The sequence below is a fragment of the Haliotis rubra genome, unplaced genomic scaffold (genome assembly GCF_003918875.1).
Source record: "Haliotis rubra isolate DU_JTF1 unplaced genomic scaffold, ASM391887v1 Scf691, whole genome shotgun sequence".
In the NCBI taxonomy this organism is placed as follows: domain Eukaryota; kingdom Metazoa; phylum Mollusca; class Gastropoda; order Lepetellida; family Haliotidae; genus Haliotis; species Haliotis rubra.
Genome location: NW_025767403.1, coordinates 88,932 through 105,357, shown reverse-complemented (window position 1 = coordinate 105,357; position 16,426 = coordinate 88,932). Strand labels below are relative to the sequence as shown.

The 16,426-nt window shown below is 41.9% G+C and overlaps 1 protein-coding gene across 1 annotated transcript; it reads right to left on the bottom strand.

Annotated features, from left to right (window-relative positions):
- Positions 1-6,240: 6,240 nt before the first annotated feature.
- On the bottom strand, positions 6,241-14,203 carry LOC124258410. The gene is made up of 2 exons (XM_046692506.1): positions 14,042-14,203; positions 6,241-11,061 (listed from the first exon to the last, which is right to left on the bottom strand). Exon 2 carries the CDS (start codon positions 10,984-10,986, stop codon positions 6,520-6,522), a length of 4,467 nt encoding a protein of 1,488 aa, XP_046548462.1. The 5' UTR covers positions 10,987-11,061; positions 14,042-14,203; the 3' UTR covers positions 6,241-6,519.
- Positions 14,204-16,426: the final 2,223 nt, after the last annotated feature.

Sequence of the window (16,426 nt, the reverse complement as noted above, 5' to 3'; positions counted from 1 at the left end):
ACCAAAGAGGACCAAAAGGACAATGGGACATCTTGACATGGAAAGGGAAGAGAGACCCCTCAGGACAAAATAACACATCAAGAACGAAGGAAAACATCGAATGTCTTCTTCGTCAATATGGCTCGAGAACAGAAACAATCAAAATGTTATCTTTTCTATTCGCAAAAAGCAAAGTGCATTTCAGCATGTTGGTTTCCTTCGTTAACAAAGAAAACTCACCGGGATCATTTAATCGGGATCTTACTGAATCAATTTCATCCTGCTATTGTTACGAGAAATACTATCGTCATTCAACATGGGGAATAAATTTGAATCATCGGTACGTGACAATCTACAATTTTGATGAATTTGGAACAGGTAAATTCCATCGCGTGGCTTTTCTGAGAACAAATGAGAAACCAGTTGAATATTTCTCAGTTAACCCTGAAAACTGTATCTTATTCTTTGTTGGTTCATATTCCAGGATAATCAAGTCCTGTTTACACTTCCATAACATTATTGTTCTTTATCAAACGCCACCCCAGACATATATAAGATTTCTATCGGTTGACTCAGACAGGGATATGTTTATCTTTATCACCTTTTACACCGATGGCACTAACCGGTCGTTCTGCAGTGAGGTAACCTACTTTTCAAAGGATCCTAGTCCTAAAACCATGATGAAAATGAACTATGTTATAACGGTCATGGCTGTTGTAACAGAAAGACAAACATTTTATATATGTAGTTCTTCTGCATACGTTGTCATGGAATGTAACTACAGAAATCCAGAAGAAGTGAAATGTTTGAGACATAAGCTTGTTCCTGCTTTCAAGCCACATTTCAAAGAAAGTAGGTCGATGATATCAATTCTACCACACCGTGGACGGATAGTTGCATGTTCGAGAAGGGGTAGGACCGGGACAGTTTATCAAGATTTCAGAAAAGCACATTTTTCTCGGCTGAAGACGTTAAGAACCATGCCATGTTATCCTTTTTCTGAAACATTTACAGGCCTTACTACTATTCTGTGTCAAAATCCTTTGCTTGTCTTCAACAAGCAATTTAAACTTATAAAGCGTGTTGCCTGGCCAGAGAATGCAAATGATTTACTTTTGGTTCAGACATAGGAGTTCATTGACCCACTCAGCACTACTTCCGGTTTGATCAACTGAAACCGTAAAATGTCAACTGCTGGCCCGTTGGTTTTGATACGATGACAAGCAGTCGATTAAGTCGTTATGTTGATTCTTACGATAGGACTGCAGGTAGTTACAACATACGAAAGTCACAGAGATGTTGTCCGATTTTGTTTGACGTTGTTTTTGTTTTATTTACGTGTCAACATTGCATTTCTCACATACTCTCAATGACTCGCAGTTAATTTGAAAATATCAGAAATCGTTGAATGAATCCAGGGCTTAGATACCGAAATGCCAGCTTTGAAGAGACGTTGCCATTCATTCGCTTAGCTTCACTAAGCAATTGAAGGAGGTTTGTGGAATGTTGTTCCATGTCTGAACCAACGCTTGTCTCAATTCAGCTAACGTAAATGGCTGATTCTGGGCTTGACGTAATCGTTGCTCCATTTCATCAGAAGCGTGCTCGATAGGGGACAGGTCCGGAGAAAGAGCTGGCCACGGAGAACCGTCAGCTAGTTCACAAAGTTAGATAACTAAGCAGTTTCTGTAATTATTGAAAGCTTACTACCTGACATCATTTACGTTGCTCATGCGTTTTTAATTTTTGCTTTTAGCTGTCTGATTTGTTATACATTATATAATAATGTTTATCATTTTGGCATCCCAATATCATGGAATATAATGTAAACTTTATAACTTTATCAAACTACCGAAACGTATTATCTGTATGCTTTACTGTTATTGGGTGAAACTGTTAAATGCACCTCCGTACAAAATTTCCAGAAAAAAATAGAAACTGAAAATTGCTAAATAAATGGAAAACTAAACTGGAAAAAGATTGCAAACAGTTATTATTTATATACCTGTTTTAAATTATCAGTGTGCAGATCATGTCACAAACATAAAAACTGAAGGATGGGTGTGGAAAGAGTGGGGGAAAACACGTGGAAAGTCTCTGAGTCAACTGAGATTATCCTTCAAAAACATCATATGTACATTTAACAATCACTTATCATTATCATTAAGTGCAACTTCAAGAGCCTTTCTTCAAGCAGTGACTTAAAGCCATACATAGCTAGACTTGCTTAGATTATAGACTTCATATAAGGCATCATAGATATTTCACAAACATGGTACAGGACCCTTAGCCTCATTAGCGTATTGCCTCACCACTTGCGAATTAAGCGTTGGCAGATGTAAAAGTTACTGAAGATGTTGGTCCCTGCCAGCCATGGGTGTTTGGTATGTTTACTCTGTAACCCGAACCCTGCAGTGAGTTTTCCTGCAGATTTAACAAACGCTGAACCTGGGAATATCTAGATATGCTTCATTTAGGGCGTAAGCATTACAGTAAGGGCTGGGCGGAAGGGGAAATAATATCGTTCTGTGACTATGATACAGCAGAGGCCATATACTAGTAATAGACTATTATATGGGCCCTGGATACAGATTGGGACAAGCTATGGAAAACAAAATGTTTTGACAACAGACCATTGTTTGGGTCTTTTAATTGTAAATATGATTCAAATAACTTAACCTAGAGTTCCTTCAAATGTACATTTGGTTGAAACTGGAAAGTATGCATTTATAAGAACGAATGTTTACTTATAATTCAAAAGTATAATAGCACGAGTATCCATTTTGTCTTTTGTCTTCTACCCGTCCCTACATACGCTCAATCACATGTGCCTCCAGGTCACGGAGCATCAGTGGTTTAGGGGCCCGTATTGCAATTCTCGCGCGTTTGCATGTGTTGTTGAGGCGGCATGTACGCCTTGTAACATCACTATTTCATTATGATTCACAAACACATGCTTATGATATGGTTGGAATCGTGCCATGGATTAGCAGATATTTATCATGAAGGGTTTTTTATGTAGGTGGCTTGAAACTCGTTTTTACAAAGGCCTATAGGTTCGATCACATTAATATTCGTTTTACAGCTTCTTTTCTCTTAACATGCTCACGTCAAAACTGATTTAAATTCTGATCGCAGATAAAAGAATAAGACAATAAATGGTATGCCAAATTATCGTTACCATGACAACCCTGTGATATTTCACCTTATGTAAGAGAGTAATAAATACAATGCTAGGTATGGCAGTACGACTGGAGCTGATAGTGTATGTCGCAAATTTCATTAAGTTGCTGCAGTGCTATCCCTAATCACTGGGTATCTATACAATTATATGTGTGATGGAGGAGAACATGCGTCGCTACTTTTCTCAATAATCAGAAAGCATGTATGTAGCGTGAAACCGGCGGATACCTATAGAAGAAAGTGTTTGCGCTATCTGTAACAAAGATGTCCCGTGTCTATAAAAGGGATATAATGTGGGGATGAATGACATGTACTTTTATCTGGGCCCGTTTATGATGATACATATTGCGATCTTTCACAATAATCTCACTGGCTTTCAGATTGAGGGTACTTTTCAAACATAACCGGTATTTCTATTATTGTATTTATACAGCAACATTCTTCGAACTTTCTCCATATACGTCCGCCAGATAAATCGCACACTACCCCTTTCTCTCTTGATCTTCCCAAACGACTGTTGCAAGTTTGAAGAATCCTGGTCAAAGTAGAAAAGTCTTAAGACTATCCCCTACAAATCTGTAACATACTAATTGTACCCTAAATGGGTAGAGCTTCCGTTCGGGGGGAATATCGGAAGGACAGCGATACCATTATCTCCAATGTTGTAGAAAGCAAGCAGCCGCACATACACATACACACGCATGCACGTCGTCATATGAGCGAAATATTCTCAAGCACGACGTTAAACCCAATTCCACCACCACCACCACCACCACCACCACAGGCAAATAAACAGTTTTTTAAGAAAACTCTGTCTTCTGAATATTTGTCTTGGACAATAGGAAGCCTGAACCTGTGACATACACCTTATCAACTTTTAACTTTAATTTTGTGCTTACATTTAACTTCATTGGGGATACTTTAACCCAGATACATTGAATTCTATTTTACAAATCACGATGCCAAAGGTACACCTACAGGGTGACAGACAAATTTAATGACAACCAACAGGGTGGTTTGATGACTTGGTTGAAACATGTCATCGTATCCCAATTGTGTAGAATCATGCTGTATATCACTGGTTTGCCTGGTCCTGATTTGAAAAGCTACTGCCCGCCATCATATAGCTGGAAAATTCCTGAGTGTGGCGCAGCACAAAAAACAAATGAACAAAGGGATCAGGGATAATCTATTCAGGACACAGTGAACCCTTCTTTGGGTTCATCATTTAATGAACTAGGTAACAGTCAGGGCCTAAATTTTCGAAGCTCTCTTAGCGCTAAGATAGTCGTAAGTGCCATACATTAACATTAACTTACGACTATCTTAGCGCTCAGAGAGCTTCGAAAATTTAGGCCCAGGTTGCTATAAACTGTAAGGGTTATGAGAAGTACCTCCAGGGTTGGGGTTTGGGGAGGATACCCTCTGTCTATTTCATCTCCTGGGGAACCGCCTCCGTGGTGTAGTGGTTAGAGCGCCCGCCCGGAGAACGGAAGGTTGCGGGTTCGATCCCTGACCGTGTCATACCAAAAGACGTTAAAATATGGTACTTGTTGGTCCCTGCCTGGCGCTCGGCATTAATGGGTACAACAAGGACTGGTCGGCTCGGAGTCAGTATAATGTGTCTGGGTGGGGTATTCATGCTTCACTGCGGCATGGTATCTCAGTGGGGTAGCACTATAAAACCAGCTTCAGTCTGGGGTAGTACAAGCAGCCGCACATACACATACACACGCATGCACGTCGTCATATGAGCGAAATATTCTCAAGCACGACGTTAAACCCAATTTCACCTCACCTCACCTAACTCCTGGGGATTTGAATGTTGTGTTGCCACACATGGCAATATTTCAGCAAACGGATGGTTGTCTGTCAATAACTGATGCAGGACAAGACAACACAGTGGTCAATATTAACATCAATGATTTGAGCGATCGGTTTACAATTTTAGATATATTATCAATGTCTAGTCAAGCAGTCTGTATTTATTACAGTCATAGTCATACAAAAGAAAATTCATGTGAAGTTTGAAGTTCATGTTTAATTGAAAATTTCAACTATTATTTTGGTGCAGCAAATGATAATTAAATGTCATAAAGATAAAAGTCAGATGCTTTCTTGTTACCAGTACTAAATAGAATATTCCTGACATAATGGTTTTCAAATGTTGTGAATTTACAAGACATTAATTATTTGTGAAGAGAGATATTTCTGTGGATGGACGACACATGATCCCTTCAACCCTGTCTCGGAGGTACATGAAATAAATCATGCTTCTTGTATAAAACCATGCACGAGATCATATGATCTTGGCGACAGTGAGCCTTCCCCATTCCAATCTGCACGGCCTCTGCCAGAGAAATAGGAATCCCCAGATCCTGTCTCTCAGGAAATCAAGTCATTTCCCATCTTCACTCCTGTCCCACACATGCTACACAGTGAGCCTTCCCCATTCCAATCTGTACGGCCTCTGCCAGAGAAATAGGAATCCCCAGATCCTGTCTCTCAGGAAATCAAGTCATTTCCCATCTTCAATCCTGTCCCACACATGCTACACAGTGAGCCTTCCCCATTCCAATCTGCACAGCCTCTGCCAGAGAAATAGGAATCCCCAGATCCTGTCTCTCAGGAAATCAAGCCATCTCCCATCATATCCAAAACCTATCCACACAGTTTGAGTTCCCTTTGCCAACCTGAACAACCACCTCTCCATGAGGTTTCATAACAGGGCTCCAGATAAGGGCCGTATCGGCGTATGTACGGATACAAAATATGCACGATACGGTAGCAAATAATTTAGAAAACGTAGCAGGTACGCACCACACCAATGGTGTACGGTCTTAAAATCATTTACAGACGTATTTATCTGAAACAAATATTGGTTTATTGTTTATTGACCTGTTTACACAAGACTATCAATGTTGTGGTGCATATATGAAACCAAACACAAGATTACTGATACGCCATTAAATTCCACTCAGTACTCTAAATGTACTCTTAAGGTTTTCCAGTACTCCTGCAGTAAAAAAATATGGAGTACGTACTCCTGAGGTTGAAAACTTATCTGGAGCCCTGTTATATGATGTCTAAAAGTAACTTCTTTGGAAAAACATAGATCACAGATCCAACAGGTTTTTCATCTCTGCCATATGAACCACTTGGTGTCTCTCAGTGTTCTTCTTTCTTAAGGTTGTATCACCACACATGGATGCCATTTTACTCGGTTCTCAATGTCCACAGGAATGGTGGGCCACTGGTTCTGATGGTTGGCATCACTGTGTTTACAGAAAATCTGTTTGTTGTAAGTGCATCCTTGGGACATGGTTGTTGGCATGCCGTTGTGAGAGTTTTGGGTATTCATTTGTTTGTTTGGTAACCATGACAACAATGTCTTTTCTGATGCATCTTGAGAACAACTTCCATGGCAAACATCTTCCCACAAGCCCCACATTTATATCCCTTCTGGGAATGAGACTGGATATGACATTCAAATCTTCTTCTGTCTTGGAATATCCGGCCACATTTGTAACACCTGAAGCAGCAGCTGAGCCTGTGAGAATCTGTATGAAGCCTATAAAGTCCAATGAAGGAAAATCCTTTGTTACATACATCACAAGAATATGTTCGTATACGTGACTTTCCACACAAAGAACCTTCATGGATGTGCCTTGATCTGCCATCATCAATAACTGTATTCTCTGGATGACCCTGGACTTGACAGTGTGTCTTGAGGTGGTTGGTGAGTGTGGCTGCCGTCCCAAACTGAGCCCCACACAGGCTACACTGATACAGTAGATCTGCCTGGTGGACCTTCTCATGCAGTCTGGCTTCTCTTCGAGACACCAGCACCTTCTTACACAAGTAACACTGGAACATGGAGGTACTTCCACTCATTGTCCAAGTTGCTTTTGGTTTTGTAACCTTTGCTGCTTCATGACATGACCTAGTACTTTGAGTGTCATTTGCTTCTTGTACAGACATGGTTCCAGTTTCCACAGCAGTTGGGCGTTGGGGTTCATTAACGATGTCAAATGTGTAAAGGGACTCAGTGTTTGCATTTCCCATAACCTCATTTTCCACACCGCTAGACTGTGTTCTTTCACTACTTTTAGCAAAAGCTCTTTGCAGAGGCTGGACAGTGGACTCCAGCACTACAGCTTCCAGCTTGACCTCCATCTCTGGAAGGGTTGACTGCACCACAGCATCACTGACTTCAACCTCTGTTACATCAATGTCTGCATCTACAACATCCTCACCTGTATCTACAGCAGCAAAAGATGCCTCTTCTGTCACATCTGCTACACCTTGGTCTGTGTCCACAACAACTTCGCGGATGTCTATAGCAGCAAAGGATTCCTCTTCTCTTCCCTCTGTTACATCTAAGTCTGTGTCTACAACAACTTGGGTGATGTCAACAACAGCGACAGATACCTCTTCTCTCCCCTCTGCTACACCTATGTCTGTGTGTACAACAATTTCACCAATGTCGACAGCAGCAACAGTTGCCCCTTCACTCACCTCTGTTCCAGTTATTTCTGTGCCTACAACAACTTCATCGATGTCTACAGAAGCAATAGATACATCTTCTCTCCCCTCTGCTACACCAATGTCTGTGTCCACAACAACTTCACCGATGTCTACAGCAGCAACAGATGCCTCTTCATCTCTCATCTCTACTTTCGGACTTGATAAATCTGCTTCTATCACCGACTCACTAATCTCAACGATCTCGATATTATCTCCAGTCAAACCGTCACTGTTGTCGTCAACACAAGGAAGAGAATGAAACTTAAACTGCTGGGCTGCTTGGGGAAGAGATGGGTGAGAAAGCTCTGTGTCCTGACCTTCTAATTCATTGTCTTTCTTAACTTTCACAGATTCAAACTGAAAAAGGAAGTCTTCTTCCTGTAACATCTGACCTGTATGATTAGATCCAGTATCCTCTTTCTCACCATAGGACGACATGCTTGCTTTAGAGTAGACTGTTCTCAAGACACTTTGAAGAATTGATGGCTGTAGGCTAGGTAAGGGTTTTTTGGGCACCTTACATACACCTTCATGGACACAATAATTTTCTTTGGAAACAAACAGCTTATCACATTTGTTACATGCAAATATCTCAGCATTTTCTTTTCGAACATGTATGTTTTTCATGTGTGACAGAAGACCTTTCCTGTCATAGAAATGTTTAAAGCATTTATCACACATTTCTTCCTTCTTCTGATCATGGACTCTTCTCCTATGAGACTTTAACTGTGATGAGTTGACAAAGCTGGCCGGACACTGCTCGCACCTATGAGGTCGCTCACCTGTGTGTGAACGTCGGTGAATCAACCAATTCCCATGCTGAATGAACTTCTTCCCACAAAAATCACACTGGTAGTTCTTCTGTCCTGTATGGATCTGCATATGTTTTCGCATCACATACTTAGCAAAGAACTTTTTCCCACAGAGTTCACACTCATAGTTTCTTTGACCTTTATGGACGTTGAGGTGATTTATGTAATTGGTCCTGCTTGTATACTCCTTACCACATTGTTCACATTTGAAACGCTTCTTGTTACAGTGAACATTCCCATGTTCGCGAAGCAAGGCACGTGTCCTGAAAAACTTATGGCAGATAAGACAGCCATGAGGTTTTTCCCCTGTGTGGATAAGCTGGTGATTCTGAAGGTTGGTAAGAGACACAAAGTATTTTCCACATACTTCACAACAAAAGGGTTTCAAGCCACTGTGTGTCTTGACATGTGCGACATGACATGGTTTGGTCTTACTCTCCTTGCCACAAGCGTCACACTTGAACCTTGTCTCACCATGGATAAGTTTGTGGTTCTTAAGCAGAGACATTTTTTGGAAGTCCTTCCCACAGATGTCACAGACATGACCAAAGATGTGATCATGTTGAACATGACCGTTGTTCCTGTGGCTGTTTCTGTGAGAGTAATACATACAAGCTGATTTCAGGGGTACTCCACATGCAGAACATGTTAGACTTATTACAGCGGTATGTTGGTTGAATATATTCTGTGTTGCAAATGACCTCCGACAATTAGGACATTTGATATTGCTTAAAATCTGAAGTCCATGTTTCTTCATATGTTTTGACAGATCTTGAAAGTGCATGCCACTGCGATGGCAGAATTCACAGCTATAGAATGGGTACTGAGAATGGAGCACCTGATGAGACTCCCTCTCATCTTCTGAGGCAAAGAACTTTTTACACACTCCACAAGAAAACGGCTTCTTGTCATGAAGCCGGACATGAGCATGGTAGGCATCTTGGTGGACAAAGTCCTTTCCACATGACAAACATTCAAATTTCCTTAGTCCTGAATGCATTAATGAATGCTTTTTCAGTGCCTGTTTTCGACGAAATGTCCTGTGGCAATCTTTGCAAACATAGGGCTTCTCCCCTTTGTGGTACAACAAGTGAGCCTGGTAATTAGTTTTACTAGAGAAGGTTTTGTCACAGTCACTGACTTCACACTTGATGCTTTTCACAACTTGGTGAGTCTTGCTATGTTCCTTGTAGTAGGACCTGGTCTTGAAGCACTTGCCACAGACCTCACACATGAAAGGCCGATCCTCTGAGTGAAGTTGTTCATGTTGATGCATGTTGGACTTGAGGGCGAAACTTTGTCCACAGATAGAACATGCATATGGCCTTTCACCAGAGTGACAGCGTTCATGAGTGACAAGAAGACTCTGGTTGATGAACCCCTTGCCACAAAATGAACAGAAGCATTTTTTCCTTTCTGACCTATTCATCCGGAACTTCCGTGTTCTCTTTCTTATTGGAGAAGAATCATCCTGCTCACTCTCATCTGATGATGATCTTAGAGGTGTTTTTATGGCATGTTCTGGGTGAGATGGGACTTTGGGCACTTGACTTTCATTGAGGGACACCAGACTGTCAGTCAAATATTCACCAATGTTCTCATGACTTCTATCAGATTTCTTATTTTGAAGTACACAATTTGTTCTTAGACTGGATTTTTTATAACCAGGGGGCACCATATTGGGTGAGTCTGAACCATCAGAATGTTTATCCAGGTATTTCTTACCCACCTGTTCTCCAGAACCTGCAGCCACATCACAATGTTCTGTAACACTTGCAGCCACATCCTGCTGTTCTGTAACACCTGGAACCACATCCTGCTGTTCTCTAACACCTGGAACCACATCCTGCTGTTCTGTAACACCTGGAACCACATCCTGCTGTTCTGCAACATCTGGAACCACATCCTGCTGTTCTCTAACACCTGGAACCACATCCTGCTGTTCTCTAGCACCTGGAACCACATCCTGCTGTTCTCTAGCACCTGGAACCACATCCTGCTGTTCTCTAACACCTGGAACCACATCCTGCTGTTCTCTAGCACCTGGAATCACATCCTGCTGTTCTCTAACACCTGGAATCACATCCTGCTGTTCTCTAACACTTGCAGTCACATGCTTCAGTCTTCTTGGACCTGTAGCCACATCCTGTTGATGAGACCCAAGTTGATCCCCCTTCTCTGCTGGTGATGCTGTATTGACCGTACCAACTTTGGATGACTCTGGACAACACAGAACTTTGTTACTCTCTTCCTGCTGCATCTGTCCAGATACACACCTGGACATCTTTGTACTACTCTTGTGCACTTCATCACCAGTTGAGGTCCTTGTGCTTCTTCTGTCAGGGGATACTGGAGTCCTGTCCTTCTTCTTTGAAGGCAAACAAACCTTGTCGTACTCAAACATGCTACACACATTTTTCTTCCTCTCTCGTGAACTCCTCCTCAGTGGTGCTGATGCCATCCTGACAACACAGCTCTCGGCCATTTCTTTCCCCCTCACAGAATCTGGATCCACCCTAAAGCTGATGGCTCGCCAGTGACAGCTGTAGCACCATGACTCCTGAAACATGGACAAATACTCTATCGAACTATAATGACAGAGTACCATGGGGACAGAAGCTGACTTCTATTATAAGTTGTTCACTGGTCCCGAGGGGGGCATGGGTTGATGTACCCTCGATGTTTGTTTATGTTCCCTGAGCCCGAAGAAGCTTGTTGGAGAAGGCGTCCAGTGACAGTGATGATGCTAGGGAAACAAGGGGAGACAACCAGGACAATCGGACTGCTTACAGGGACCTCGGTTACACAGACATGGATGCCGTTGACTAAGCGATCATCCAGTTATTTATAACATCATGAATCTTCCATCGTGGATAATTGCAATATTTATTCAGATCAATTGTCATGTGTCTTTAAGTTGAGTTTCATTTGCTGCATGGGGATGAGTGAATGAGTGAGAAATATTTTCCGCGAAGGGCTCAAGGAACATAAACAAACATCAAGGGTACATCAACCCATTGGCTCCGAGGGACCAGTGAACAACGTATTTATCTTACCGAACACCTTAATGTTAATTTTGAATTGTTTGAAGCACGGGTACAAATCTTTTTGTAGCCATCGCTAGATTTTGCTGACAAGAAAAATAGATTTAGAATTATCTCCCTTCCATCATTCGCAAAACATCGGTAATTTTCGCACGTCATACGTGATTCAATATTATTCGAGATAAAGAATTACTACCACGAAGTACCAAATGAGTTGCCATTGACAGCGGGGTACACTGAAATGTTACTCGCTTGTAAGCGGGGTACATTGAAAATAATAGAAGAGAGCTCAGCCAGTCAGAAAGCAACATTTATGTGTGAGGTAAGATAATAAATCATGTAACATTTAAGTGTCGTAAGATGTGACTAACAGGATTGGGTGGTCAGGCTTGCTGATTTGGTTGCTTATGCTGTTGATCACAGGATTGTCTGGTACAAACTTGATTCTTCATAGACTGCCACCTTACAGCTGATAATTGCTGAGTGTGGCATTAAACAGTTAAGAAACAAACCAAACATTTCCATTCAACATAGAAATTTGAACTGCATTACAATGGCTGGCCAAATCATACCCAGAGACATTGGACAGGCCTGCTAAGTACCTTGATATGTCCCCTGACATCATGCATCTGGGTGATGTTCTCACGAAGAGAGATGTATTCCAGTGACCCAACACCGACATGGTGGCGGGCAATACCAAGTAGGGCTGTGCAATATAACCGATTTACCGGTATATACCGGTTTAGGCATGAGAACGATACGTATTGCGATACGCTGATAAAAAAACGGTATTTTGACATGCATCCGGAAAACTTAATAACACTCGGAAATCTTCGGATATTTCCGTTTTGTTAATTTGTTCCTTTCCTTGTTTCATTTATTCCAAACATTATTTGCATTTTTATTTTGTCATGATTTAAAGTTTTTATTAAAGCCTAATAAAGCATAGTGATTTTGTTGTGTTTTTGCTTTGTAAATCAAGCATTAACTCGATTATAAGTAGTTTTTTTTAAAAAGAATTCTTGCAATATATTGCAATACATATCGCAATATATGCTTTCACATCGCAATATATCGCAATATGAAAATTTCGGCAATTTACCCACCCCTAATACCCAACCCTAATACCAAGGGCAACCATACACAAGTTAAACAACAGTGTGACAATTGAAAGTTAGATTTATGGATGTCAGCTTCGTTATTGTGAATAACATGACATTTCAGAGTGTACGCACAGAGCATATTCATCAGGAGCAAGCATACACTCTGAAACGTCGTGTTATTCACAATAAGGAAGTTGACAGCCATAAATCTTGCTCTACTTATGCATTCCACTTCTTGATGCCCTTTAAAGATTTGAACAGTATGCCTTGTCAGGTGCTGTCGGAGTATTGCCAACATGGTGGCCAAACAAGAACAACAGTATGCCTTGATTATACAATGCCATTTAGAAAGTGGTCAAATGAAACATATGTTATATTTGGGATTACACTTTCTTAGAAAAGTACAGATTCTAGTACTTTTGTTTGGTTGAGTTCCATCCGGGATTCGAACCCACACCCTCAGATTCAAGCACCTAATTGCCAGCACACAAAGTCAGCCGCCGTGACTTCCACAACAAATGGATGTCAGACAACTGCATGGTAGTCTAGACTGAGCACTTTGTGTATCGCTCCGATAAGTGATAAATTGGCTCCCACGGCTGTAAGCTATAATTACACAATACCATTTAGAAAGTGCTCAAATGTAAGATATGTTATGTTTAGGATTACACTTTCTTAGTAAAATATGCCTTCATTACATTTCTGTTCTGAAGTACTGATAAAAACACCCATGAATATCCAGGCTAGCATCGATCTTCAGTAACCCATGCTTGTCATAAGAGGCGACTAGTCATGTCATCGTATCCCAAATGCGTAGAACGATGCTTATAATGTTGATCACTGGATTGTCTGGTCCAGATTTGATTATTTACAGACAGCCGCCCTATAGTTAGAGTTCATATTGCTGAGTGCATCATTAAACAACAAACAATATACACGACAATCTAAGTATACCCTACTAATAATATATCATTTCTTTAATTCATCAACAAAAAGTAAATTTATAACTCATAATGTTCCTGTAATGCCAGTCTTTTGTATTAATTCAATTTGTTAGTTTGGGGGGAGATGCTTAACTCAACCAAAGTTGATGGATATCCTAAATCATCTGTGGTGTTAATGTTAATTGTGCCTATTGAAGTCCAGTTGTCAAGTGCCAGTAGGGTTTACTGCATATAATATGCATTTTTTGCAAAGATTTCCGCCCGGAATCCCGTATTTTTTTATTTTATCATTCGATGCCCTTCATAAAAAGCCTAACCCTTCCCCTAAACCCTCACAATAATGCTAATAAATAGAAATATCTGTTTACACATTTTGGTATAAGACTAGAGAGTGCAGAGCTGGTCAAGTTGACTGTAAACAAGGTCACGTGTATTCCCGGTATACTTACAGTTACGTGTCAAGTTGAGCATGTTGCGTGTAAGGCGCGACTGGCTCGTTATGCCATGGACTCACGCCAGTTTAGACATTATAACTGAGTAACTGTATGGCATTGTGTTTTTGTGATTCTATGTCAAAACATCATATCTTGCGGGTCAACATTCACCCAAGTCGTGATTTCTAGGGGAGGTAATTCGAGCCTGTTAAAATCCGGACAGTACAAAAGTTGCTTTTGTATGGAATACCAACAATGGAAAAATCTCCTTTCTTCGATTTATCTGGGAAAGGAAAATATGAGTAATTACTTTCTCACAACTCGAGAGTATAATGTCTGCAAGTATCGGAAAATACAAAATGCAAAATGAATTCACTTGGACATAGAATCAGTAGAACTTATTCCCCAAATAATTGCATCTATTAAGAAATATATAATATTACACAGAAGTCCGAAAGAAAATTCCCCAATAAGGAGCTTTTTGTCTATTTGTTTCATGAGGCATCAAATAAAATTACATCGTGTAGAACTGGTACCCAACCCTAACCTATGTACCCTACCCTATCACTATATAGACCATGGTGCCGTTGTACAAAGCGATCTTAGCGCTAAGGTGACCGTAACTCCCACACCTTAACATAGACCTAAGGTAGTCTTAGCGCTAATTAAGATCGCTTTGTACAACGGCACCCATGTCTACAGACGTCCCTATAGATGGAACACCGTACCCTTCTCTCTCCTGGCAGATCTAGACGCTCTATAACCACTATAGATCATGTCTACAGACGTCCCTATAGATGGAACACCACCCTTCTCTCTCCTGGCAGATCTAGACGCTCTAACCACTATAGACCATGTCTACAGACGTCCCTATAGATGGAACACCACCCTTCTCTCTCCTGGCAGATCTAGACGTTCTAACCACTATAGACCATGTCTGCAGTTGTTCCTAAACATGGAACACTTAGCTTCTCTCTCCTGACTACCTTAAGACGCTCTATGTTAAGGTATCTATAGATGGAATTACGATCTAGACCTTAGCACTAAGATCGCTTTGTACAACGGCACCCATGTCTACAGACGTCCCTATAGATGGAACACTGTATCCTTCTCTCTCCTGGCAGATCTAGACGCTCTTAACACTATAGACCATGTCTACAGACGTCCCTATAGATGGAATACCACCCTTCTCTCTCCTGGCAGATCTAGACGCTCTAAACACTATAGACCATGTCTACAGACGTCCCTATAGATGGAACACCGTACCCTTCTCTCTCCTGGCAGATCTAGACGCTCTTAACACTATAGACCATGTAGACGTCCCTAGACTGAACACTACCCTCGATCCGCTATCTCGGCACATGTAGCCGCTCTATAACCACCATATATAGTAGGCCGTGTAGACGTCCCTAGACTTAACACCGCCCTCCGCTCTCCCGGATCTAGACGCTCTATAACCACCATAGACTAAGTAGACGTCCCTAGGCCAGACACCACCCTCCGTTCACCTGGCCGGCACTAGACGCTGTATAACCACAATAGACCATGTAGACGTCCCTAGACTGAATACCACCCTGCGCTCTTCCGGATCTAGACGCTCTATAACCACCATAGACTAAATAGACGTCCCTAGACTAAACACCATCCTCCGCCCTCCCGGGTCTAGACGTTCTAAACACCATATAGTAGACCATGTAGACGTCCCTAGACTGAACACTACCCTCCGTTCACCTGGCCGGTACTAGACGCTCTATAACCACCATAGACTAAGTAGACGTCCCTAGACTGAGTACCACCCTCCGTTCACCTGGCCGGTACTAGACGCTGTATAACCACAATAGGCCGTGTAGACGTCCCTAGACTGAGTACCACCCTGCGCTCTTCCGGATCTAGACGCTGTATAACCACTAAAGACCGTGTAGACGTCCCTAGACTGAACACCACCCTCCGCTCTCCCGGGTCTAGACGCTGTATAACCACTAAAGACCGTGTAGACGTCCCTAGACTGAGCACCACCCTCCGCTCTCCCGGATCTAGACGCTGTATAACCACTAAAGACCGTGTAGACGTCCCTAGACTGAGCACCACCCTCCGCTCTCCCGGATCTAGACGCTGTATAACCACTAAAGACCGTGTAGACGTCCCTAGACTGAGCACCACCCTCCGCTCTCCCGGATCTAGACGCTGTATAACCACTAAAGACCGTGTAGACGTCCCTAGACTGAGCACCACCCTCCGCTCTCCCGGATCTAGACGCTGTATAACCACTAAAGACCGTGTACCAGACTGAACACCAGACCGGATCTAGTGTATAACCACTAAAGACGTCCCTAGACTGAACACCACCCTCCGCTCTCCCGGGATCTAGACGCTGTATAACCACTAAAGACCGTGTAGACG